Source organism: Phocoena phocoena, chromosome 14 (assembly GCF_963924675.1).
Source record: "Phocoena phocoena chromosome 14, mPhoPho1.1, whole genome shotgun sequence".
In the NCBI taxonomy this organism is placed as follows: domain Eukaryota; kingdom Metazoa; phylum Chordata; class Mammalia; order Artiodactyla; family Phocoenidae; genus Phocoena; species Phocoena phocoena.
The window spans coordinates 11,484,098-11,510,870 of record NC_089232.1 but is presented as its reverse complement, the minus strand read 5'-3'; the positions used below and the strand labels follow the sequence as shown (position 1 = coordinate 11,510,870).

The window sequence follows — 26,773 nt, the reverse complement described above, 5'->3', positions numbered from 1 at the left end:
TATGTAGTCTTCCAGTGTGTTAACTTGATCTAGTTGTAGAATGTCAGGAATTCAGGCGCAGAGGTATTGAATGACCTGCTCCCTGTCTTAATAGGATTCCTGACTTCCAGCACAGGTACCTCAGTTCACTGACTAGTTTTAATAAACATAACCATTGAGGGGTTAAAAAAATACTGATGCCTGGGGCCCACTCCCAGAAATTGTGATTTTGGGGAGTTTGGGGGGAAGCCTGGGATGTGGACATGAGATTTTTCACTCGTTTCCAGATGATTCTATATACAGCCATTGAAAACCACTGGTCTCAACAACTAATGGAAGTGCCATTCTTGCCAGTAATTGGTTTAATCTTTGTTGTTTTTTTGTTTGTTTGTTTTTTGGCTGTATTGGGTCTTCGTTGCTGTGCCCGGGCTTTTTCTCTAATTGTGGTGAGTGGGTACTACTCTTCGTTGCAGTGCGTGGGCTTCTCGTTGTCGTGTGCGGGCTCCAGAGCGCAGGCTCAGTAGTTGTAGTGCACGGGCTTAGTTGCTCCGCGGCATGTGGGATCTTCCCGGACCAGGGCTCGAACCCGTGTTCCCTGCATTGGCAGGCGGATTCTTAACCACTGCGCCACCAGGGAAGCCCCGGTTTAAGCTTTAAATACGAATTCATGTCCTCTGGTGTGCATCTGGAAAAGCTAACATCTCTTGAGATAGACAGGAAGAGGTTAGACGTTGCCATGTCTAAAGAGACTCCCAGAACTGATGCAGCTGTCTTAGGGACCTCAAGGGGAGCCAGGTAAGCAGCTGAAGATGACAGAGAAAAGAGATGGGAAGAAGCTGGGTCCGTGAGAACAGCTGAACCATGGAATTCTCCGCTCTTAGAGAGGAGATAGCCAACCTTCAGATTTCATGTTATGGCACATGAAATCATATATTCTCCTTACTGTTTAAGCCATTTTGATTTGGGCTTTATATTACTTGCAGCCAAAGGCAGGCTAGTACATGTGAGCCAAGGATAAGCTGCTTTTGTCCATCCGAAGGCCATGGGTCCCCACTCACCGCCCTCTTCACCGGAGGCTGTATTCACCGTCTGGGCTCCTGTAGGCAGCACACAGTAAGAAACGAGTGTATTTATTCTTGTGGTCGACATCTCTGAGATTGGGATGTACTTTACAGTTGATAGAATATCATATTTTCATTGGCAGGTTATTTTTTCTTATTGGTACATTAAAAATGGTGGCTCTTATTAAGTTACTGACATTTAGATTTGGTTGAATGTAATTTTGAAATGAAATTACATATGTATATAGGGAAAAATTTACTGTGAAATAAAATTTGTTATGGGATTTATTTTGGATTAATGAATTATGAAAACATAAAAAGGTTTTTAATGAAAACAAGCGATTCCCTGTATCCTCCCTTTTTCCCACCCCCTTTGTGGGAAGTAGAATTCTAAGACGGCTCCCAAGATTCCTCGTCCCCAGTGAACACAGCCTGTATAACGTGCTGGGTGTGAGCATTACTGTGAGTAGGATGGACTTCACTCCCATGGATAACGTACATTATATGCCAGAGATGAAGTGGTTTTTACCTTTGGTGTAACTAAGATCTCAAGTCAGTTGATTCTGAGTTAATCAAAAGGGAGATGATCCCAGGTGGAGCCTAACTAATCAGATGAATCCTTGGAAGAGACTGGGCTCTTCCTGAAGTCAAAGATTAGAAGCGTCAGATTCCCCTACTAGCCTTGAAGTAAGCTGCCCTGTTTCGAGAGGGCCGTGTATCCCGAACTGTATCCAGAACGACAGGGAAGAAACGGGAGGCTCAGTCTTAAAACCACAAATTACTGAATCCTGCCGACAGCTTTAAGAACTTGGAAGAGGTGCTCCAGGCTTGTTTTGTATGTTCCTACCTTGGCCCTTGAATGGGCCATTTCTCTAAGGAGCCCAGATTCCTTTTAATTGAGAAGACAGTCCCCAACTTAAAATGGTTCCACTTAGTGATTTTCACACACGATGGTGTGAAAGTGATGTGCATTCAGTAGAAAGCATGCTTGGGTTTTTGAGTTACGATCTTTTTCCCTGGGCTAGTGGTATGTGGTAGAATGCGCTCTCATGATGGGCAGCCCTGCAACATGAGAGTAAACAACCGAGAACTTAACGACCATTCTGTACCCAGACAACCTCCTGTTCTTCACTTTCAGTACAGTATTCAATACATTCCATGAGATAGTCAACACTTGATTATAGATTAGGCTTTACGTTAGATGATTTTGCCCAACTAACTATAGGCTAATGTAAATGTTCTGAGACATTTCAGGTAAACTAGGCTAAGCTATGATGTTCAGTAGGTTAGGTGTAGTAAATGCACTTTCAGCTTATGATATTTTCAACTTACGGTGGGTTTATTGAGACGGAACCCCATCGTAAGTCGAGGAAAACCTGTAGTAGTTACAATCCAAGATCTGGGTACTGGATGTGCTTATTGCTTTTGAGTCTGGTCAGCTGAAGACAGGCCCTGAGAATGTAGTGTGAACCGTCATACAAATCAAAGACAATTTAGGGAGGAGTGGATTTGGCTTTTGAGGAGCTCCCCATCTCTTCTGCCTGGTCTGGGGGACTATGGGTCCTGGTTTTCAGTTGTCATTGTGGGGCTCTTGATTTTCAAGGCTGCTGTGGAGCTGGGGAGAGGAGAATGAGATTAGGGCAAGTCATTGTCACGAGGCGTTTTACCCAGATGCAGCTGTTTTTCATGAGTAAATTCTCTTTGAATTGTTGTAAGGCTTTAATTTCCAGAATTCTGAAAAAGTTGATTTTCACTGTTTTTGCCAGTGTTCTCTCATGCCTTTTATGGAGTAGTAGGTTTCAGAGATTCTTAGTCTGTCATTCCAGAAGTGGTAACAACAGCTCACTTTTCTTTTTTAAAGAAGATGTTGGGGGTAGGAGTTTATTAATTAATTAATTTATTTTTGCTGTGTTGGGTCTTCGTTTCTGTGCGAGGGCTTTCTCTAGTTGTGGCAAGCGGGGGCCACTCACTATCGCGGCCTCTCTTGTTGCGGAGCACAGGCTCCGGACGCGCAGGCTCAGTAGTTGTGGCTCACGGGCCTAGTCGCTCCACGGCATGTGGGATCCTCCCAGACCAGGGCTCGAACCCGTGTCTCCTGCATTAGCAGGCAGATTCTCAACCACTGTGCCACCAGGGAAGCCCCAACAGTTCACTTTTAAGTGTTTGACTTTTTTTTTTTTCATGCCTGTACTTTAGAAATATTTATCTTTGATATGAAGACTGAATGTGTGTCATTTTCCTAGTCCTTTTATTTCAGAATCCCCCTTTCCTGCCTGGCGGTCCAGGAACTCATCTTCCTGGCAGGATGCTCCTCATTCCTGAGTATTTAGGGCCTTCGTTCCTGCTCCAAATGTTTAAACTGCCTTTTTCAGGGGTTCCACAGAAGTGGCCTTATTTACCGTTCACATAAGTCTTAAATAAATATGAGTTTTGTATCCCAGCTGTATCCTGTGCAAAAATATTTCCAATTTATTTGCCTGGATGTGTTGCTTGGCAGGTAAATTTGTTACATAATAATATAAACTGGACTTTAATCTTGGACTTCCTGAACAGATTTGTGATTCAGCCCATATCTGCTGACACACCAGCTCTTTCAGCCTTCTGTGTGCCTGAGAACTGCAAGCCAACTTCAACTTCCTCGTGGAGCTGAGCTCAGTTAGGTGAACCCGGAATCAACAGAAATGCTCCTTATTTCAGCCAGAGGCACATAAAACAGTCATTTCAGTCCATGAAGAAGGAAAACCTGGTCCCAGTGAATTCCTGATTGTCTCGGGGGCTGAATGGCTGTCCTTGTGCAGCTGTGAAGGGTTCTATGTTCTTCCCAAGCTGGGGAGGTGATGCGAGCCGCCCCTCAGGAAACAGAAGCCGCCCAGCCTCCCGCAAGACCGCCAGCAGCTCTGCAGGGCTGTGCTCTTGGGGATGCGCCTTCCAGCTAGATCTGCACCAGAAAAAAGAAGGGGGAAAATGACCTTGACTTTCGAATGGGATGTGCAGGCCCCTCCAGCTGGGGGTTCAGAAGGCAAGAGGGGAAGGAGGAGCAGATGGGGAGACACTGCTGCTGCCCTCGGCCTTTGTTCTGTCAAATTTCAGCAAGATACCGTGGCTGAGGTGCTGCAGCTGCATGAAGGACCATGGAACCGGCCTCCTGGGCCCACCCACGAATTAGCGAGGGTCTGTTCAGAACCATCCAGGTCAAGTTGCAGGAGTGGGGAATGGGAGTTCAGGCCAGCAGTTGTGTCCATGGCCTCAGGCCCTCACTGGCCTTCCCTCTTTCCTCTGAGGCCTCACCCACATTTTCTGTGTCGGGGGCAGCTTTAGCGAACTTAAGGCAAGGGCATCCCTCGCCCTCCACCCTCCGTTGGGCTCAGCAGCCCTCACACCCCTTAAATTGCCCTCCCTGATATTCTGGAACTGTTACAGGGGGTGTGCGGGGGTCTCTGTCTTGTTGAAGGCTGTATTCCCTGCAAGGATCAGGCACATAAAAGGCCCTCACTCACTAGTCGTTAATCATTAAAATATTTCCCCCAACCATAGGAAGAAGGGTGGCCCTTTAGGTGAAAAGAATGAAAGTGATTTCTTAAAATGTTTAAGACTTGAAGTGGTAGAGGCCAAACCATGAAACAGCGCAGATGGGGATGATGGGTCCTTCTGCTCAAGTAAATCCCCAGACAGGCAGAAAGGAAGGAGGGTGGCTGACAGCAAGGTTCTCCTGTGTGTCAGCCCGGCGTGCACACACCTCCCTCTGTGTGACATTCGCATGTGCGTGTGCACGGGTGAGGGGCCCTCCACGCTTGGCACGGTTCCTTCTCATTTCCACACTTGGGCCTCTTAACTAGTACCAGCCGCCAGCTACCTAGCACACGCCTCCCAGCTGGTCACCGCCTACCAGTGTGTGTGGATCTGGGGAGCAGGTGGATCCCTGGTTGCTCACGTTGGAGGTCGGTGCCCATCAGTCAAAGACCACCCGGCACCCCCTTAGGGTCCACAAAGCAGGTTTGTAATTTGCTGCATCAAGACAGAGATTGCATTTCTGGGGACTGGGGGCAGCTCAACAGGAGGGAGTGAGGGAAAGATAAACAGAGTTTTTGAGTCAGTCCTGGGATGGCCTTGGCGGGAGTGGGGCAGAATATGTCAAGTACAGAGTTGCTGGAAGAGCCGGTGGTCTTGTCCCTGTGAGTGAGCTGGTGTTAGGAGTTTACACCTAAGAGTTTACGACGCTCACGCTCTGAATGGGTGCAGTTTCTGGGTGGTGTGAGTCCCAGAGCAGCCTGTTTTGAAAAGCTGTGGCTTCTGTTTCAATTTTCGGTTTCCCCCTAAGGTTGGCTGGCAGCCGAGCAGTTTTTTGCTCTTATCAAAGTGTGGCAAGTAAGAGATGGAGGGATGCTAGGAAATGACCTTCCTGTCCAGCAGTGGGAGAGCGTTGCGTGCATGATGCCCGAGGACACGGCAGGATGGTTTCTCAGATTCAGGGAAGGCCCCGACTCTGAAGGAACTTCTGCGGAATTCCTGTCCTTTTTTTTAAAAATAAATTTATTTATTTTATATATATATATATATTTTATTTTTGGCTGTGTTGGGTCTTTGTTGCTGTGCGTGGGCTTTCTCTATTTCCAGCAAGCGGGGGCTACTCTTTTTTTGGGGAGGGTGTACACTATTTTATTAACATTTAAATTTCACCAAGAGTTCAAGCATATGCTAGTCATTTGTTCAGATTTTTGAAATAAAGACAAAATGGGCAAACAGCTTTAAGGGTGCGATGTACTTAACACTGCACAATATATTCACCAACTAGACAGTCTAAGGGGCGGGATAACTATACACTTTGGAGCACCAAGTATAGGAACAAGCCCTGGAACTGGAGGGAAAACCCACCATTCAGGACTGCACAGAGGTCCTTGGTTGCCAGTAGAATCTCCCCTTGACTTCAGACTTGAGACAAACGGAGGGAGCCTGTCAGTATACAAAAACCGCTGCCTTCAGTAACAGGATGGACTGGCCAGGGCCAATTCAAATTGTGGGGGCCAGTCTGAAGCGAGCAGGGTTGGCTGGAGGCTGGACATGTTGCAGCTGAAGTCCAGCATCGGCAGATGAGAGCAGCCATGTTCTAAAAAATTGCTGATTTCTACACAAGTCGGGGTGGGGGGGCTGCTCTTCGTTGTGGTGCGCGGCCTTCTCACTGCGGTGGCTCCTCTTGCTGTGGAGCACGGGCTCTAGGTGCGCAGGCTTCAGTAGTTGTGGTACACAGGCTCAGTAGTTGTGGCTCGCGGGCTCTAGAGCGCAGGCTCAGTAGTTGTGGTGCACGGGCTCAGTAGTTGTGGCTCGCAGCCTCTAGAGCGCAGGCTCAGTAGTTGTGGCGCACGGGATTAGTTGCTCCGCGGCATGTGGGATCTTCCCGGACCAGGGCTCAAACCCGTGTCCCCTGCATTGGCAGGCAGATTCTCAACCACTGTGCCACCAGGGAAGTCCCCTGTCCATTTCTTTCGACTCAATTTTTTTGGCCACATCCCACCGCATGGGAGATCTTAGTTCCCCAACCAGGGATGGAACCAGTGCTTCCTGCAGTGTAAGTGCAGAGTCCTGACCACTGGACCGGCAGGGAAGTCCCTTGACTCACTTTTGATCTAGCTTATAAATTGTGTTCCCTTTCTGTGTGTGTCAGAGGAAAAGGAAATGCAGGCCTTGCATTCTGGTTTTTAGGGCAGAACCTGACTTTATCTGGTACTTCACTTGCTCCACGATGTCCCCTGCTGTGAACGACAGCAGTTTCATACACCGTAGACCATGGGGAAGGGGACTTCTGAGGCTGCACTGTCCTGGTGGGTGGAGGGGGGAGAGCCGCATCTCCTGCTGCTGCAGGAATGTTGCTGGAGAGGTGGTAGGGGTGCGGGGGACCCAGGGTAGGGACTGTGGGGAGGGGAGGAGCCCTGCGAGAGGAAGCTTTTGATCCTGCAGACCCTGAGGGGAGAATGGTTTTGATTTCATGTCCAGTCTTCTAGGCTCATAATCCAGGGTTGGGATTAAGAGTCCATAAGTCCTTCCTTATCCCTGGACTCAGTGAATCTCTTTATGAAATACGCTGATTGAGCCCCTTGTTTCAGCTCTTTCTGCTGAAATAAGTAGAATTATGTCACTGCTGGTTATAAAATTAGTCAACTTCTCTTTCAAAAAAAAGAAAAAAGGCCACAGTGTTTGAAAATTAGCCTCCTGAATGTCCCCAACGTGACTCTGCACTCATTGCAAAATGGTCCTCTCTGACTCTCAACTGAGCAGGAATTACACAAATAAGGTGATTGTTTTTTATCACTTTTAAGTGCTCCAAGGTTATTGACGAAGAAAAGGATGACCAGGCTGGGATGTGGGCTTTTGAAGAGAAGAGTGTGCTTGGCACTAGGTGGCTGTCCGAGTTCCCCAGAATGGAGGCACCCCCTCCCTCGGTGAGGTGGGATGGTTGACCCTCAGCAGATGCTCTGCAGAGGAGGCCAGGATACAAGGTGTGTTCATTTGCTGTAACAGAGGACCACAAACTCGGTGCCTAGAACAACGGAAATGTATTCTCTCAGTTCTGGAGGCTAGAAGTCTAAAGTCAAGGGGTAGGCATGGCCACGCTCTGAAGGCTCTAAGGGATGATCCTTACTTGCCTCTATCTAGTTTCTGGTGGTGACTGGCGATCCTTGGCGTTTCTTGGCTGTGACAGCCTAACTCCAGTCTCTACCTCTGTCTTCTCTCCCTGTGTATGTCTGCATCTGTTTTCTCTTCTTATGAGGATACTGGACATTGGGTTAAGGCCCACCCCAATCCAGTATGACCTCATTTTAATTAACTATTTACATCTGCAAAATCCCTGTTTCCAAGCAAGGTCACATTCACAGGTACCAGGTGTTAGGACTCGAACATACCTTTTTGGCAGACACAGTCCTGCCAAAACACAAGGCCTGTTCTGCTTCCGAGGCAGGAGGTTGCAGTAGAGCTGAGGTTGGGCCTCTGGGGCCTCCTAAAACTCCTCCGTGTTGCTGGGAAGCCTACCTCAACCTTTGAGACACACCACCGTAGCCCAGTTTTGCAATTTAAGGTATCACTTGTGTGTGTGGCTTTTGTTTGTTTGGTGTTAAGCACGTATAAGGAGCTGAGTTCATCCCACGCCTCAGTCCATAGCACGATGTCATCGTCAGCGATGGAGGGATTCTCCCTTATTTTACTTTTGTCCCTTTCTGCCCTGCGTCAGTCAGGATAGTTATGCTGGGGTGACAGACAGCTCTCAGATCTCTGTGGCTTGAAACAACCGAGGATGATACTTTGCTTATGCTGCGTACATCGTGGGCCAGCGGTTCACTGTGTCACACAGGTAGGCGCCTGAGCTGTCAGCGCAGCCTCCACCTGAGTGGGGCCAGAGGCCATCAGGGAAGGGAAAGAACTCTGCAATAGTGTGACCGAACCACAAGGGGGCGGAAGTGCCCAGAGGTGGGAGAATAGGAGCGATTTGGCCAGCTTTGCCAATGTTTGCCCTGATCGCCAGCTCTTTCGTTGGGTTGGCCAATTGGGAAAAACTGGAATGAACTTTTTGGCCAACCCAACATTTTGCGGCTTGTCTGTCACCTTGTCCATGGGTTTCCATTAAGGATTTCCATCTTCAGGAGGCTCTCACTACTGTTTCCTTCCTACTCATCTTTCTAATAGTCCCTTCCCCAATCCACTGCCTCAGGGCCCTGATATTTACAAACTAGATTAAAGCCAAGTTGTTTGTGGGTGCGATGGGTGGCCCCTCTTAATGCATTCACGTTGGTCCTCATGATTTAAGGTTCTCCAGTCATCAGTCTCTAGGCAAGTGTTGAGCACCTGCCAGGGAGAGCAGGTGCTGGGGCTACAGCAGCAGGTGTGCAGACAAGATGCCTGCTCTCTCGAGACTTCCCTGGTGGCCCAGTGGTTAAGAATTCACCTTCCAGTGCAGGGGACGCAGGTTGGAGCCCCGGTCGGGGAACTGAGATCCCTCATGCCACGGGGCAGCTGAGCCCTCGAGCCGCAACTACCGAGCCCGTGTGCTCTGGAGCCCACGCATCACAAGTAGAGAAGCACTCATGCTGGAACCGAGACCCGGCGCGGCCAAAAAAAGATGCCTGCTCTCATGGAGCTGGGATTCCAGCCAGTTAGATCCAGGATGCTTTGGGCTACAAACAACAAGAATTCCATCTCAAACCCACTTAAACCATAACCCCATTATCATATGTAACAGGAAGTCCAGAGGCAGGAAAGTTTCCAGGGGTATTTCGATTGGGACCCCAGCTCCATCTGGCTCTGCCTTTCACCAGGAGGCTTTTTCCTTATACTAGCTTCTTTCATTGTCCGTAAAATGGTTTCCAGCAGCAACCGTGATGACATATTCCCTCTTATTCAGTGGAAAAGATAGAGACCTTTCCAACCATGTAATTAGAAAGCCGTTCCCTTCATTCTGCCCGTTCCCTTCATTCACTGTGGTTGCCTTGGAGCCTGGAGGGTGGGTGGTGGGTGATCGCCTTCCCCTGAATCACAGGCTGGAATGAGGAGTGTATTGGTTTACTAGGGCTGCCATCACAAAGGACCCAAGACACAATTATGGAGGCTAGAAGTCTGAGATCAAGGTGTCAGCAAGGCTGAGTTCTGAGGCCTCTCTCCTTGGCTTGTAGATGGCTGTCTTCTCCTCCCTGGGTCTTCACACGGTCTTCCCTCTGTGTGTGTCTGTTGCCTAATCTCTTTTTATAAAGACACCAGTCCTGTTGGATTAGAGCCCACCCTAATGGCCTCATTTAAACTTAATTACCTCTTTAAAGACCCTATTTCCCAATACAGTCACATTGAGGTACTAGGGGTTAGGATTTCAACATCAGAATTGGGGTGTGGGTACACAGTTCAGCTCATAACAAGGAGGGAAGGGGCTCTGAGCAAAACAGGTTTCTTTATGGAAGGTGGAAAAGGGAAATGGATATTGGATGGGCATCCAACAGGCTTCATGCTATGCGGAGAGACAGAAAACAGGCAAACAAATAGCATTTCAGATAGTGAAAAGTACTTTTGAAGAAAGCGAAACAGGGAATGGTAATCAAGAGGGATGGCAGATGGGTGAGCAGCATTGGCAAGGGCAGCTGGGACGGCCTCTCTGGGGAGGGGACTTTTGAACCCACCCAAGTGGAGAACAGAATGAGGGGCAGAGCAAGGAGGAAACGGCAGATCCAGAAGCCCCAGGGCAGGAATGAGCTTGGCAGAGCCCAGGGGAAGGAGGGAGGCTGGTGCACTTGGAAGCATCACAAGCAGTGGTCCCGGAGGTCGGCAGGGGCCAGCTCACTCGGGGCTCTGGGATTTGGGGTTGCCCACTAAGGTCCGGCTGCACTCAGGGAAACAGTGATCATGACTGAACATGGAGTGTGTTGAATTTCCGCGTGGCCAAGTAACTCTGCAGAGATACATCTGTCCCGTGGGCAGACTCCAGACCACTGTAAAGCCAGCATTGGAGTGAGAAAGACCCCTTAGAGGATGGTGCCCTTTCTCCAGCTTCCAAGGCCCAGTCCCCAACCAAGTTTGGCACTGTCTGCCAGCTGAAGGCAGGAAGGGAGGAATGAGTACATAGCTCATCTTAGCCCACAGGACTCTGGCAAGGGGTGAGGAACAAAACAAACTCTCCCTGTGATGGAACTTGATGGCTTGGGTGGGGAGGACAGATGAGTCTAAGAAACAGAGATCTTTATCTCCAGCACCATGTGTGACCACTCAGCCAACTGTAAAGGGAAGGAAGGCGAGATATTGTCCAAGTGCCACCACATGACGGTTGTGAATCCTGGCTCAGGTCAGCATGGAGCCTGTTTTTCCTCTAAAGAGTATATCTAAAGAGCTTCCTGGAGGTTAAGAACTAGATGGAGAAAATCTGATTTTTCATTTGGAGGTGGTGGTGAGACTCAGAAAATTCTGTCAGCCCAAACCCAGTTTTCACCAAGTCATACTCTCCTGTGTGCATGTCAGCTGACCTTCCCATGGCTTTGCTGATGCTGGATTTTGTTGGAAATGCTCCTTGTGAGAGTGAGTATACCAGAAGATGGCTTGCATGTCCCACTGGAGTTCCCTAGTAAGAACCATTTCAATGCCAGCTCCTCCATGAACTGGTCCCAGCCCTTCCCTCGACCTCTGAGCTTGGTGAACCTGCAGCACCGTGCATGGGGACTTTAACTCTGTTTCTCCCATTGTCCCTGGTGAGATATGTGAAGATCTTATCTCCCAGCCTGAGTATAAACCCTGCCTTACGCAGGGATCATCTGTTTGCAAAGAACACCCAAAAGGGCTGTCTGATGAAACCCACAGGTCAGAAGCCAGATTTCCGGAGGCACTGGAGCCCTAAGCAGGAAAGCAGGAGTGGCACGGTTAGAACACGGCCCTAAAATCCTTTGAAACCTCTCAGTTCAACTCAACTCCGTGAGGTCACGGGCCCATGTCCACTTCCCTTGACCCAGTGGCTGCTTGTGACTGTGTCAACCAACAGTGTGGCGGAGGTGACCCTGCGTGACTTCCGAGGCTGGGGCATAAAGGCCATGCAGCTTCTACCTTGTTTTCTGGGACAGGCACTCTAAGAGCCCTGAGCCGCCATGTCAGAAGTCTGCCTACTCTGAGGCCACCATGCTCTGAGAAAGCCAACCCACAAGGAGAGTCCAAGGATAGTTTTCCCGTTGTCAATGCTAGTCTCCGAGTCATCCCAGCCCAGGCCAGACATGCAAGTGAGTGAATGACCCCTTCAGGTAAGCGCAGCCCCCAGCCAAGGAGTCTTCCCAGCTGAGGGAGGCACAGACATTGTGGAGTAAATATAAACCACCCCACTGTGCTCTGTCTGAATTCCTGACCCACAGAATTTATGAGCATGTTAAAGTCATTGTTTTAAGCTGCTCAGTTTGGGGATGTGTTATACAGCGGTAATAACCAGAACACAGAACTAGGCTCCCTCCCTGCAAGTTTCCTTTCTGCCCACGTAGCGTCGTCGTCCTCTCTGTGTAGGTGAGCCCAAGGTGGTCATCCCAGGCCTCGCTTTACATCACGACTTCCTTCAGACCCTTGAGATTCTGAGTCCTAGTTCCAAACACCAGGAAATGAAATCAGATTGTCACCACACACGACCACAGTGTTTGCAACACCTAGGCTACGTGGATGATGTATGTACGTATACTTACACATACAGTTAGTATATACTGACCACCCTCTTTTGCTGCCTTTATTTTCATAGCACTCATCTCTCTTTGAAATCACACACTTTTCTTGTGTATATATATTATCTTCTCGCTTGCTGTAGTGTAAGGGTACCATGAGGTCAGGGTCTCTGTCCATCTTCTCATCCATTGTATTCTGAACAACTAAAACAGTGCCTGGAACGCTGTAGACATCCAGGAATATTTATGCAGCTTATAAACACCTACAGATTTTCATTGTTCAAGGTAAAAGTCGTAGAAGTCCGCTTTTCTCCCCCTGCAGTGTGAGCTTGGTGAAAGCTGAGTCAGTGGCTGGTGGACCCACTCAAGGCTGACCGTGTCTCTCCTTGGAGCACATGCTCAGATGCCCAGTGAACCAAGCAGTGACCATGACCATGCAGTTTATTGTGACCATGCAGTGATATTCTGTTTTCGGCTTATTTTCCTTTTAGTTTGCTAGTGTTGTAAGTATGACATTTTAAAAATAAGATGATTTTCTAAAGCCTAGCTAACTTTCCATCCCTCGGGAGCCTGTGATCCAGTTGGCTTGTCCCTCTCGTCTTCCTAGTGAATGTTGATTGCTACTCAGAAGTCCAGGACAGGTGGGTGGGCTAGCTGTGGAATAGCCCTCCATTCAGGCTTCTCCGTCCTTCCAAAGCAGAGTTTGGTGGATGCACAGATGTGAGAACTGGGGACACCACTGGGGCCTTCTTTGGTTTTAGGGACACAAACTTTCATACACTGTTCGTGGGGATAGAAAGTAGTATAATCCTTATGGAGGAAAAATTGGCCCTAGAGATAGAGAGGCAAAAATGCAAAAAGGCAAGTGCATATCGTTGCAGTATTTTAATAGCAAAGGACCGGAAACAACCCAAATGTCAGTCAAGGGTGACTGGTTGAATGAACAATGGTATGTCCTCATAATGGAGCATTTTATAGGAGAACATTCTAGCTGGTTCTATGGGATAATATTCAATATATTGTTAAGGAAAAAAAGCAAGATCAAGGAAAGTGTGAAATGAATTAGTATGCTATCATTTATCATGTGTTTATGTGTTTTGAAATGGAAGGGTAAAATGGAAAAAATTTGATTATCTATGGTAGAAGGAGGACGTAGGGTGGAGGGGACTGGGTTAGTATATAGACTTCTCTGATTACAGCTCATTTTGTGAATTTGACTTTGGAACCATGTAAACAGTTTACACAATCCTTTTAAAAATTAAAATAAAAAAGCAATCTCTAAAAATTTAAGCAAAACAAAGCGAATAACCATAACCCTGATTCAAGCTTGGGGCATAACCACAGAGAGAGGAACCATTCCGAGTTATTTGATTGTTACGTCCCTAATAGCATAAACCCTAAGGACGAAAGGAACTGAGAAAGAAAAATCTTAACTGTTTTTAGTAATTTTTGGATGATTTTGTTATCATTGCATTGTTATTCTGAGGATTTAAAACAATGTGTAATTATTTTGGTGATTTTGAGAAGGAGGTCTTCAGAATGAGAGAGAGAAGAGCAGATGTAAGATCAATGAGGTTACATGAAAAACCCTGTACTCCTGAGCTGGGTTGGAAGTATCAGTATAAACTCATGTAGTGTTTCTTCTTAAAACAAAATGAATAGTACTTATTTCCTAGCTCTTTCCACTAAAACCAAGAAACAATGATCAAACCACTACCAATGAGCCCTCCTTACACTCAGATTTTGATCTCTAATGACCATTCCCCACTGAAAGGAACCAGGGATCCCTGGGTAAAAAAATCGATAACTTCAGGGCTGGAGCATATACAAGATGAGCTTGAAACGTCTTGTCATACAAGGTAACTACAAAACTCTTATTAGAGACCACTAGGGTCGTGTCAAAAAGAATCAGCCAACTTGAAGCAGTTCACAAGAGCCAAAGAGGACAATCTGAGTGACAGGAAAGATAAGAACTGCAATGGATTGAAACGTACATATCAAATACGTTTAAACCATGAGTTCATAATGTAATGTAACGTTTCCAGTAAGAAAACAGCTCTCCCTGGACACCCTGGAAAGATGCCAGGGAACCACCTTGGAAACTGACAAAGGGGAAGAAGTAAAAAATTTATCCAGTCTTTCCTGTACAAACCAAACCTCAGGGCAACCAAATAACTGATGAAAGGAAGTTTCTCCTTATAAGGTATGCCAGCTAATAAACGAAGAAACAGTAGCACTAGAATATTATTTGCAACCCCTAAAGAAGTAGCGGGATCTATGGAATAATCATCAATAGTTGTTAACATCAGAAAAGAGAGGCAACTAGAGATGATATGGCTCCCCCTGGAAGAACCTATCACCACCAATAAAGTGGTCTTGCGAAAATAAACCTAACTGGAGTCTGATTGAATTTCTAGATATAACTACTGATATATAAGAAATAAATAGGACAGAGGACCATGTTAAAAGACACTACAGACAACGTAAAGCAATTATACTCCAATAAAGATGTTAAAAAAAAGAAGACACTACAGAGACAGACTCAGGAAAACCCAGACTGTGAGAAATTCTATAGGACAAAGGACCTTCTAACAAGGACAAAGGAGGCTTCTTCCAACAAGCCTCCAGGTTATCTCACTATATTCTAAAGCGTGAGAACCACCGCTACAGATTAGAGATTTAAGAAGTGAATCAACAAATTACAGAGCATGGACCTAATTCAAACAAAAAAATCACGAGCCACTCAGAAACTTGAACAATGACTAAATATTTGAAGGTATTAAGGAATTATTGCTGATTTTTTAGGTGTGATTGATATTGAGGTTATGCTTTTTTAAAGTTCTTATGGTTTAGAGAGAATGCTGAAATATTTACGGATGAAAGGATGTGAGGTCCAGGATCTGCTTCTAAATCATCGTGGGGTGGGGTGAGAGCAGAGATGAAGCAAGATTGGCCGTGAGTTGATTGTTGAAGCTGGTGATTTGGACGTGGGGTTCATTCTATTGTCTGTACTTCGGTATATGTTTGCAGCGCTACCTTATAAAAAGTTTTAGAAGCCCCTTGCCAAATAACATGAAACTGTATCCCTTGGAAAGGGCTGTGTTTTCTTATTCATTTATCCCAGTGGGTCCAGCCTAGACAGGAAGAGGACCAGGTACCCCCTCCTAGGAGGAACTGGGCTAGCTCACGGTCAGGGACAGGCCGGGTGGGCAGGGATGAGCCACAGACTTGACTTCTTCAGTTATAATAGCAGGTTACGTTTTGAGATATCATTTCTCGAAAGGGAATTAATTCAGGCAAAATCTACACGTGAACATTGGTTCCTTGATCTGGATGAATCTGCACTGGGGTCCAGGCCCTGCCACGGCCCTCTGATGAGAAGGCTGGCAGGCGTGTCACAGAGGGGAATGCAGACAAGAACGTGCTGGGTCGTGGAAGGGAACCCTGCCCCCCCATCCCATGCCACGTGCACAGGGGCATGATTTGACCCTCAGCATGACCAGCACTACTTCGTAACAAGGCTTGACTGTAACAATACAGGAGGCTGGACAGTCATCTCAGACACATGCCGTAAGCTCTTCCCTCCCTAGCTGGTTCAGGCTCACAATGCCACTCAACACAGCATTTTGAAAAGCTGCCCATTCCTCTGTAAAAAAACAAACAAACAAACAAAAACCAATTTGCGAAAGTGCGTAACCTAAGGCGAGGGCCTTAAAGCAGAAAAACGTGTGATGGCAGTAGCTTGGGTTTGGGGGCTGCGCTTTGGTGCCACTTCCTGGGACAGAGTGCAGCGCTGCCCTAGGAACGTGGGGGACAGGCAGATGGGCGGTGGGCTGGGTGGGGAGAGATGTCGGTCGCAGTCAACGCCCGCAGCTGAGTCTTTGAGGAAGAGAAATGAGCCCAGATTGCTGCACACCGTGACCGCATGGCACCCTCAGAAGTCATAAGGGGACACAAAGATGGTGACCTTGGACACGTGGTTGGCCTGGAAGGAGCGGTCCAGGTATTCGGACATGTCAACATCCACCTCCAGTGTCTGAGGTCCCTCCAGGGTCTGGACCAGGATCAGCTCCCCCGTCTGGCGGTCCGAGCGCTGCATTACAAAGTGGCCGCGGCTGTTCCCACCCACGATCCCAAACCGCAGGCTGTTGGGTCCAGGCCGGCCGGGGGCCGAGGCCGTGGCCACGCGGAAGAGCGTGATGGGCGTCTTCAGGTTGGAGGGCAGAGAGAGGTAATGGAAGGAGATGGTCTTGGGCATGTGACGGCAGGGCCTGCTGTCCATGGGGCAGGGGTTCCGTTCACACTGGCTGGAGCAGAGAGGCAAAATGTAGGGAGCCGTCAGCCTTGGGGGAAGTCAGGAGGGGCCGCTCTGACCGGGCTTGTCTGCCCACCCGCCCTCCTGCAGAGGCCACCAGAGTGACCCAGCCACGGGTCCCGCGCCACGGGCGCTCCAGGGCCACGGGCCAGTGAGTGTGGCTGGCGTCAGGCCTGGCCATGACTCACCTGTATACGTATGTCCGGGTGTGCATGCATGTTTATATATGCCATTACTACCGTTTTTACAGAAGAATAAAGCTGGGGAAGATTAAATAACAACGGTCCTAGCATTCGAAGCAGGTGCCCCTTCTACACGTGCTGAGACCCCAGCAGTTGGCTGGCAACATCCTGGAATGTGGTTCTCCACATGTGGTGGGCTTTCTAAACACCCAGTGTCTGTTCTTTTTTTTGGGGGGGGTTGCGCCCCAGGGCTTTTGGGATCTTAGCTCCCTGACCAGGGATCAAACCCGGGTCACGGTAGTGAAAGCGCCAAGTCCTAACCACTGGACCACCAGGGAGTTCCCCCACTGTTCACTCTTAAAGCAGGACACCCTGTCTTCCTCAGGCATGTGGAGCCAGGGGTGGTGTGGGAGTGCTTTGATAGTTTTCTGCCTTGTCCAGCGCAAGAGACAGATGCTATTTAGCGATTTGGGTGACTCAGATCGTCACCGTTAAGGAGGTCAAATAGCCCTTCCAGATGTTAATCGGGGATGTCCCCAAAGGCTCTGACGTACAGGTCTCTCTGTCCCTTCACTACGTGACATTCCCAGTGCACAGCTGCCACTCTTCAGCGCCACCGACTCTCTTGCTGCCTCTCATCTGCTTTAGCCTTAAAAGCAATTCAGGCAGCTAAACGAGTGAGGTCAGTGCATTCTAAAGACAATCTAAGGCTCCTGTGATCTCCTTCTCAGAAGAAAACGTGTACTTTGTGATAGCTGCAGTTATTCTCCTTAAAAGCCTGTCTCCCACCTTTTGAAAAAAAAAAAAGTCTGTTAGGTGCTGAGGTTACTAGAAATCGAACTTCCTAGTAGCAGTGGAAAAGCAGAGTATACAGTTACCATGTGAACACAGGAAGTGATCCTCTCCTGAACCTGTGTAACACACACCTGCCTCCTGGCCGCCTCACCATGGCCCTCTTCCCTCCAGTGACCTCCCTGTCAGCAGGGGAGCGCTCAGAACATCATTCTTAAGTGCGCGGTGCATTCAATGCAGCCTCTAAAGGGAGATGGGAGCTCTGAGAAGCCAGACTCCCAGCTCCATGCCTTTCATCAGACATAACTGTACCTTCTCCCAAGAACGCAGAAGGAAGAATGCAGCCCAGCCCCCAGGAGGCCTGGGTGAGGGATGTACGTGCTCAGCCATGGGTGGCCCTGGCTATACTCACAACGGAGAGGTCTTCACGTAGCTCACGTTGCCGCTGCCCTCGGGGCACTCGGGGCTGACGCACTGGAAGCCGCCACCCGTGTTGATGCACACGGTACCCCGGGGGCACACGTGCTGCGGGCTCACACACTCATCGACATCTGAAACACCGGACACCCAGTGAGGGTGAAGATTCCCCCGACACCCCCTCCATCACTGACGGGACTACATGAATGGCCCGACAGGCACTGGAATGAGATGCTCCACACGCAGTGAACTTTCCAAATACCCAATGCTGATTCTTAAAACTGGAAGCCCGGTCGTCCTTAACCATTTGAAATCCAGATCTGGTGGAAGTGCTGGGGAACTCCCCTCCCTGGATCCCAGCCTCCCCCCGCCATGACAGGTTACAGAGGTGCTGGAGGGCACGGACGAGTGTTACTGGTCACAACACTTCTCTCAGACCTGCCTCCTCAGCCAGAGGGCCCAGGAGTCTACCCTCCATGGCTCATATCATGCCCTTTATATGTTCTCTGCTCCCTTCACACGTGAGTTCCCGGGCTGGAGGCTGGGTTTCTTCCCAGCCTCCGCATAATCCTACGTGGGCCTTCGTGAATACTTGTGGGATGGATGGATGGATGGATGATGGGTGATGGCTGTCTGGATGCTTTCTCCCTCTAGTCCCAGGTGACCCACTCCTCTGAGCCCCGCAGTGGAGCCCCACTAGGACGTCACTGGGGAGCTGCCTGTTCTCTCAGGTTCCATGTCAGCCCATGGAGGAGCCCTCTGCCCTCTCCTCCTCCCCCAGTAGTTCAGAGCCACAGTCTGGGACCACCTGCCTCTGCCACGGCCTCACTCACCCTCACAGCTCTTGCCATCGGCCAGGGTCCGGTATCCGCTGGGGCAGGCACAGCGGTAGGAGCCGGGGGTGTTCACGCAGGCGTGCATGCAGAGCCGGGAGCGCCCCTCCTGTCCGTAGAGCTCGCATTCATTCACATCTGGGGACAGAAATGCCCAGTATGACTCCCGGAACCACCAGGCGGGCGGCCACTAACAGTGACCCAGGATGGCTGCTGTGTCACCATCTCTGGCAGCTGTGGCTAACTGGCTGGGTGGGGTGTGGCCACCAAGCCCTATCCCCGTCAGAGCATGCAGGAGTGCTCCCCTTTCTCCCAAGCCAAGGACCCCGAGGGCTGAAGGGAGGAGTCGGGGGTCTGATGTGGTTGACCTTAGGCCAGCTCCTCTAAGGCTGATGCCTACCTGGGGAGACCCTGCAGAGGCTGTCAAGTCAGGCCCAGCAGCCCAGGGAGGAAGGCGTGGGGCTGCAGACCCAGACTCCCACCCTGGTTCCCAGCCCCACCTTAATCCTCCTCATCTTTAGGAGCGGTGTAAGGTTTCTGCTGCTCTAAAATGAGTCTGTTAGCACCAAACGGCCAGTTCTTAGGTTTGAACCAATGGTTTGAGTTGTTTTCAGAAAGAACTTCAGTAATCGGGAGAGATTTGCACAAGTGGGCCAGTCAGTAAAGCTAAGGCGAGAAGGGACCAGAGAATGAGCCCAGGCCCCTGCACAGCTCCGGGGGGCGGAGTGCGGGGAGCGAGGGTCTGTCTACGGTCACAGCGACTCTAGCTCCTCCCTGCCACCTGCCCTGCGATCCCAGCCAAGAGGGAGCGGATAAGGGGCCTGAAGCCTCTCCTAGACGAGTGTGCGTGACTGGGGGGAGACCGGGGACCCCTGGCTGCTTTCTCTACAGTCTGGCTTTCTTAGGACCGCCCCTGATGTCTCCGCACTAGCTGTGTCCTAGCAGCCATCTGCGCCACACTTACCTAAGCCGCAAGGTGGGCGGGCCTTTCTGAGACCACGCCCAGGAAGCCGCTCGCCCGTGCGCCCCCGGCCCCTGGACGGGGGCGGGGAGCGTCCGGGGGCGCTGCAGGTTGGAGCCCCTCTCCCCGCAACCCCAGCGTCCCCCGCTCCGCCTCCCTCCCCCGGCCGACCCCGCGCCTACCCTGGCAGACGCTGTCCCCGGCGGCGCCGCTCAGGTGGAATCCGGCCTCGCAGCTGCAGTGCTGCGTCCGCTCCACCTGCGCGCATCGCGGCGCGCGGCTGAAGGTAAGGTCCCCCGCCTCGCTGCCTTCGAGGGCGACTGCGGGGAGAAGACACACTTAGGGCCGGGCCTGGCGCACCTGGGCCTGACCTTGGAGGAGCCCCGAGATCGGGGCGTGGCCCCTTCTCAGAGCTTACTCTGGAGTATAGGGAAAGGAAAGGCACGGAATTAACCGAAACCCAGCCGTCGGTCCAGGGCCCACCGGAAGGGGCGAAGGACAGGGGACGCACCCGAATAGAACGACGCACGAAAAGCAGGCCACACAACTGCACCCTGAGGACCACCGTGACGTTAAATCCGCGTTTCACTTACAAAGGCTTAAAACACCAAAATTCTAGCCGTGATCACTGTAGTTTAAAACTATGAAGCTTATCGAAATAATGCCATTTGCAGCCACACGGACGGACCTCGAGATTGTCATACTGAGTGAAGTAAGTCAGACACCGAGAGACAAATATCGTATGGTATCGCTTATATGTGGAATCTAAAATAAGGGTGCAAATGAACTTATTTACAAAACAGAAATAGAGTGACAGATGTAGAAAACAAACTTCTGGTTACCCGGGGGGTACGAGGGAGGGATAAACTGGGAGATTGGGATTAACATATACACACTACTATATATAAAATAGATAACTAATAAGGACCTACTGTATAGCACAGGGAACTCTACTCAATACTCTGTGATGGCCTATATGGGGAAAGAATCTAAAAAAGAGTGGATATATGTATATGTATAACTGATTCAGTTTGCTGTACAGCAGAAACTAACAACATTGTAAATCAACTATACTCCAGTAAAAATTAAAAAAAAAAAACTATGGAGCTTAAAACACGACTTCTTTTAAAGGGTTCTTTTTTGTATTTTTAAAATACTTTCCTGAAGTGTCTAAGCTTTTTGTTTGTTGTAACTAAGGACATAAATCAGTTTTCTTATCAGAAAAAAAGTGTTCGTTTTTGAAAGTTTTCAAAGGATTGAGAGCTCTCATGTGGTCAGAAGAGACTGCAGAGGAATTGGTGGTAAATGTAATGTGACGCACAAGAGGACTCTTCCTGTGTGATCCCACTTACATGAGGTTCTTCGTGGTCAGATTCATCCAGACAGACAATAGGATGGTTGTTGGGGGAAGGGAGGGGAGGAGTTACTGTTTCACGGGCACAGAGTTTCAGTTTTGCAAGATGAAAAGAGTTCTGGAGGTGGATGGTGGTGATGGTAGCACACAACATTTAAACCTGACCTTGAGCTGGGTCCAATGCAAGGATATCAAGTATTGACAAAGCTTATGCTCTCTGGACACCAACTCCTACCCCCCCCACCCCGCCAACCAAGATTCCACTCAGAAATCAAGACAGTCAGACAGGACACTTCAGACTTTTCTGGCAAAGGAATAAGACATCTTTAGGTTTTGACTTTTTTTACTTCATGGCATGCAGGCTCTTAGTTCCCTGACCAGGGATCGAACCTGCACCCCCTGAAGTGGAAGCATGGAGTCTCAACCGCTGGACCGCCAGGGAAGTCCTGGTTTTGATTTTCTTATATAAGAAATGTTGGCTGCAGCATACCGTAGAACCGCCACCCATCCGCCATAGATTCCTTATCACTGGATTTTCTTGGCACCTGCAAAAACAGCCACAGTGTGACAGCTAGACCTTCAGGCTGGACGGACAGACTCAAGTGTGGATCATAACCTCACCACCAGTCGAACGTCTCGTTCATCCAGCTCGGAAAATACTTAGGCCTGTGTCAGTAACTACGAATTTTGCAGGATGTGATGAGAGCGTCTGCAGGAGAAGCTGTTTTGCTGACGTGCAGAGGAAAGGTCAACCATGTGAAGGTGGCAGCAGGAAAGCTTCTCAGGCCAAGTTCCCAATCTGGAGGGTTTTCAGGGTGGGGTCAGCCCTTCCACTTGCATTTTCTTCCATAAGAAGGATCAAAACTCTGGTTCCACAAAAGAACTAAACGCCATCCCAAATAACCACTTCAGGGAACCAGAGGGATCCTTGGATGTAAAACAGAGGACATCCCGCCTGGTCTGCCTTTGGTGACCCATGACCAGGGTCCTACTTCTCTCTCTGCAGCAGACCGTCCTCCCCCAGCCCCACAGCCGCTACGTACCAGTCTGGGCGTGATGCTGACAGCGGCTCCCCGTCCTTCCCGGAGGACAAATGCATTTGTACTGGTTGACACCTTCCACACATGTGCCACCATTCTGACAAGGCTGGCTGGAGCATTCGCTGATATCTAGGAAAATAAATACGTTTCAAATACAGGTATGTGAGTTCTCAAATGAACAAACAGAAAACAAAGATGGGGTCACTTTCTTTCCATGGCAGGATGACTCCAGTTTGTGGCCTGCCCACTCTGCCCATGCCATGGCCCCTCCCAGCAAGAGCAAGAGCTGGGAGGGGGGGCCAGCGGGGCTGAGATGTAGCCTACCCTCCATTCAGCAGGCCACGGACCCTGGCACACGCTGCGCCCACCTGGAGCTCTACCTGTGGGAGCCGGCCCATCACCCAGCTGTGTTCCACCCAGAGGCACCCTTTTCTAATTTGCAGTGTAGACGCTGTAGCGGGGCAGAGGCAACTACCTGTGGCCTGTGCCCACATTGCCTTTGCGTCGAGCCTTACAGCCCCCCAACTCTGCCCCTATCAACCAGCACCCAGGTAGAACACCTCCTGAACAAGAACTCAATAAAGAGGCTTATAAGAGGGAGGGGTGGCCCATCAGAATGTCCAGAGATGGGGAAAATGAACTCTTTCCAAATTCCCACCCAGACACCCTCCTGTGCTCATTATTTCCTGTGCGACCAGGGAGGAGTTAATCTTAACCTTGACGTTTCCTTAATGTCGGAAAAGGGAAATGTTCTTTGCTGATATACACAATGGTCCTGTGGGAAATATAGAGAGAGATATATTAAACGTGTTTAAAATTTTAATAGGTTTAGGGACTTCCCTGGCGGTCCAGTGGTTAGGACTCATCGCTTTCACTGACGGGGGCCCAGGTTCAATCCCTGGTCGGGGAACTAGGATCCTGCAAGCCGAGTGGCGTGGCCAAAAAATATGATAATAAAATAAAATTATAATAGGTTTTAATAGATTTTTCTCTGTGTGGTAGATTACAGGTAATTTTTGCTTACTGACAATTTTTTATACTCTTGCGTTTTTCCACAATAAATTTTCTAATGAGAAAAAACGATTTTTTAAGACCCTCAGCCCACCTCTGCTTGTCGTGAGTTCCTTAAGCCCAGTTTTAATGCACAGAGCACAGGCCGTTTCCACCAGAGAGGAAAGGTTTGTCAGTTCACTGACTGGACCACAGTGTCTTGGGAAAGAAAACTGGAAGCCCATTCTTGTTGGCATGAGAGCATCCTTTCCTGCTGTGTCTATCAAGAGGGAGGAAAAGGTGCTTTGCTCCTGATGAGAACAACAGCTTTCCTGTGGGTGGGTTGGCAGGGACTTTGGCTTCTCTTCAGCCTCCTCGTAATTGGGATGTTATGTAGACGATTACATGGATTCTATTAATCGTGAAAGGACCCAGAGCATCCAAATGCTGCTTATCCCTGGAGAAGGAGCCATTCCGATTCCGCAGTAACCTCAGCCTGGGGAGGGGAAACTCAGCGATCGCCCCCTCTATGTTCTGTTTTCAGATGACTGGTTTCCAGGAATGTGTCTGGAACGACACAGATGCCCCAGAGCTTGGAATTCCTGTTTCTGTCCATTGTCCAGCACCATCATTGCTCCCCAGCAAAGTCTGAAAGTGGGCAGATCACTAGGCTGGGAAGTTATGGGCAGAGAGCCAAACACTGTGAACCGGAGAATCTTTCGGCTTGGCCCCGGGCAGAGACCAGCGCCATTGTCTGTCCCCTGCTGGGCTTCCAGTGGAAGGCACTGAGTCTAGCTGCACCTGGCTGCACCTGGCTGGTGTGGGTGTGGGTGTGCGTAGGGTGGGATGGAATCATTGGCTTGATAGAGAAATGCAGAGGTGCCCCGCTCCCGTCTGGATCTTGTTCCCCAGGATTTTCATTTCTAGACAGGCTCCATTCGACTCTCTTTATTTCTTATCTTGATACAATGTCAGGCATTCCATGGTCTGATGTCCAGTTCTGGCGCCCCATCTGTGACCTGATTGAGGTACAGTTGTCATCACATTCTTATCTGTCCAAGCTGTGGCATTTAGCTAAATGCATGTCAGAGCTATAAAGAGGGCACTGGCAGACCTAAATAGACATTTCTCCAAGGAAAGCATACAGATGGCCAAGAGGCACGTGAAAAGATGTTCAACATCGCTAATAATTAGAGAAATGCAGATCAAAACTACCATGAGGTCCCACCTCACACCGGTCAGAACGGCCATCATTAAAAAGCCTACAGGGGCTTCCCTGGTGGCACAGTGGTTGAGAGTCCGCCTGCCGATACGGGGGACACGGGTTCGTGCCCCGGTCTGGGAAGATCCCACATGCCGCGGAGCAGCTGGGCCCGTGAGCTGTGGCCGCTGAGCCTGCGTGTCTGGAGCCTGTGCTCCGCAACGGGAGAGGCCACAACAGTGAGAGGCCCGCGTACAGCAAAACAAACAAACAAACAAACAAAAAAGCCTACAAATAACAAGTGTTTGAGAGGGTGTGGAGAAAAGCGAACCCTCCTACACTTTTGGTGGGAATGTAAATTGGTGCAGCCATTACGGAAAACAGTATGGAGGTTCCTTATGGTACAGTTATATGATCAGCAATCCCACTCCTGGACGAAAACTCTACTTTATAAAGATACATGCACCCCAATGTTCACAGCAGCACTATTTTTTTTTTTAATTTATTTTTACTTTAAAAATTTTTGGTTGCGTCGGGTCTTTGTTGCTGCACGCGGGCTTTCTCTAGTTGTGGCGAGCGGGGGCTATGCTTCGTTGCCGTGCGCAGGCTTCTCATTGTGGTGGCTTCTCTTGTTGCGGAGCACGGGCTCTAGGCGCGCAGGCTTCAGTAGTTGTGGTATGCAGGCTCAGTAGTTGTGGCGCACAGGCTCTACAGCACAGGCTCAGTAGTTGTGGCTCACGGGCTTAGTTGCTCCGCGGCATGTGGGATCTTCCCAGACCAGGGCTCGAACCCGTGCCCCGTGCATTGGCAGGAGGATTCCCAACCACTGCGCCACCAGGGAAGTCCCCATAACAGCACTATTGACAAAAGCCAAGGCATGGAAACAACCTAAATGTCCATCAACAGATGAACTGATCAAGAACATGTGGTATATAAACAATGGAGTATTACTCAACCATAAAGAATGAAACATTGCCATTTGCAGCAATGTGGATGGACCTAGAGATTATCATACTAAGTGAAGTAAGTCAGAGAAAGACAAACATTACAGGATATCATTTATATGTGGAATCTAAAAAAATAATACACATCAACTCATTTACAAAACAGAAACAGATTCACAGACATAGAAAACAAAATTATGGTTACCAAAGGGGAAAGGGACAGAGGAGGGATAAATTAGGAGTTTGGGATTAACAGAGACACACTACTATGTGTAAAATAGATAAACAAGGCCATTCTGTATAGCACAGGGGAACTATACTCAGTATCTTGTAATAACCTATAATGGAAAAGAATCTGAAAAAGTATATATGTATATATGTATATATATGTATATATCTCTGAATCAGTTTGCTGTACACCTGAAACTAATACAATATTGTAAATCAACCCTACTTCAATTTAAAAAAAAAGAGGGTACTGGCAGAGACTGTGGAGAGGCTGGAAAGCCAAAAGCATGGATGATAATTCCATTTTAATCTGTTTACTGAGCACTTACTGTTTCCCTGGAACTAAGCTAAGTGTTTTACATGCATGAGCTGATTTTTCCTCTTTGATTTCGGTTTCCTGTTGTTGTATCACCTTGCTTCAAATTTTCCATTTCTCCAATCACCTCATTTCTAAGGTTTTCTGATTTTTACTTATATTGTCCTTTCATAGTTTTTATCTTTTTAAAGTTCCTTTCCACTTGTTTGGAAATACTGGGTTACAGTTTTCATCTTTTTTTATGGTCATGTCTTTCTGGGATCTCTTCATTGACTGTAGAGAGTTTATTCTCTGTTTTAATTTGTATGGAATTTGGCAAGAGTCCTTTTCTGTTACTCATACTGAGGGGAAATAAGTTTTCCCGCATAGCTTTTCTGACTTCCTGACTCTTAATCTCCCCCTTTAGTTGTTTCTCAGGGCAGCTCATGCCTTCTCTGCTCTGCCCCATCCTCTCTCTTACTTTCACCTGGACCATCCCTTTCATTTTTTTGCGCCGATTTTCCTTTTTGGGCTCAATTTGGATTCTCCTCCTATTCGAGTCTCCTCCACACTGGAGCTTTGTCGTGAGAAGTTTCCAGAGATCCTCGGGGCCAGATTGCTCCAGCCACTGAAACTTCTTGATGCAAAGATAAACCGCACACCTGAGAAAATTGACCCAGAAAGGCCAGTACTGACCCGGATCCCAATACAATTATTGGATTTTCAAGAAAAATTTAAAAATCCTTTGGGCATCCAGGCACAAAGACTTATGATAGCAACAACAGTATCAGTTGAAACAGGAGACGTGGAAGAACACATTTAAGATACTCAAGAAAATGTGAGACAGGTATTTTATGTCCAATCCAACAGTCGTTGGCTGGTAAAGCTGTACACTTTTTGAAAGTGTAAGAACTCGGGGAATTGCCCCCCCTGAGTCCCTCTTCAAGGAACTACTGGAGAGAGGTCAGCATGAGGGCAGTGATGCTTACCAAGGCTCAGCATCACAGGAAGAGAGATGACAGACAGCA

General features: G+C 48.8%; 1 protein-coding gene across 2 annotated transcripts in view; it reads right to left on the bottom strand.

Annotated features, from left to right (window-relative positions):
* Positions 1-16,127: 16,127 nt before the first annotated feature.
* Positions 16,128-26,773, bottom strand: part of FBLN7 (fibulin 7) — a 44,853-nt gene continuing 34,207 nt past the window's right edge. Inside the window, exons 4-8 of one of the 2 annotated variants that reach the window (XM_065891489.1) lie at positions 22,091-22,216; positions 19,876-20,013; positions 18,733-18,870; positions 17,895-18,033; positions 16,128-16,500 (exon numbers count right to left, since the gene is read on the bottom strand). In XM_065891489.1, coding sequence (XP_065747561.1) covers positions 16,128-16,500; positions 17,895-18,033; positions 18,733-18,870; positions 19,876-20,013; positions 22,091-22,216 — 914 coding nt within the window. The remainder of the gene's footprint in view (positions 16,501-17,894; positions 18,034-18,732; positions 18,871-19,875; positions 20,014-22,090; positions 22,217-26,773) is intronic. The other variant, XM_065891490.1, reaches the window with a different exon arrangement.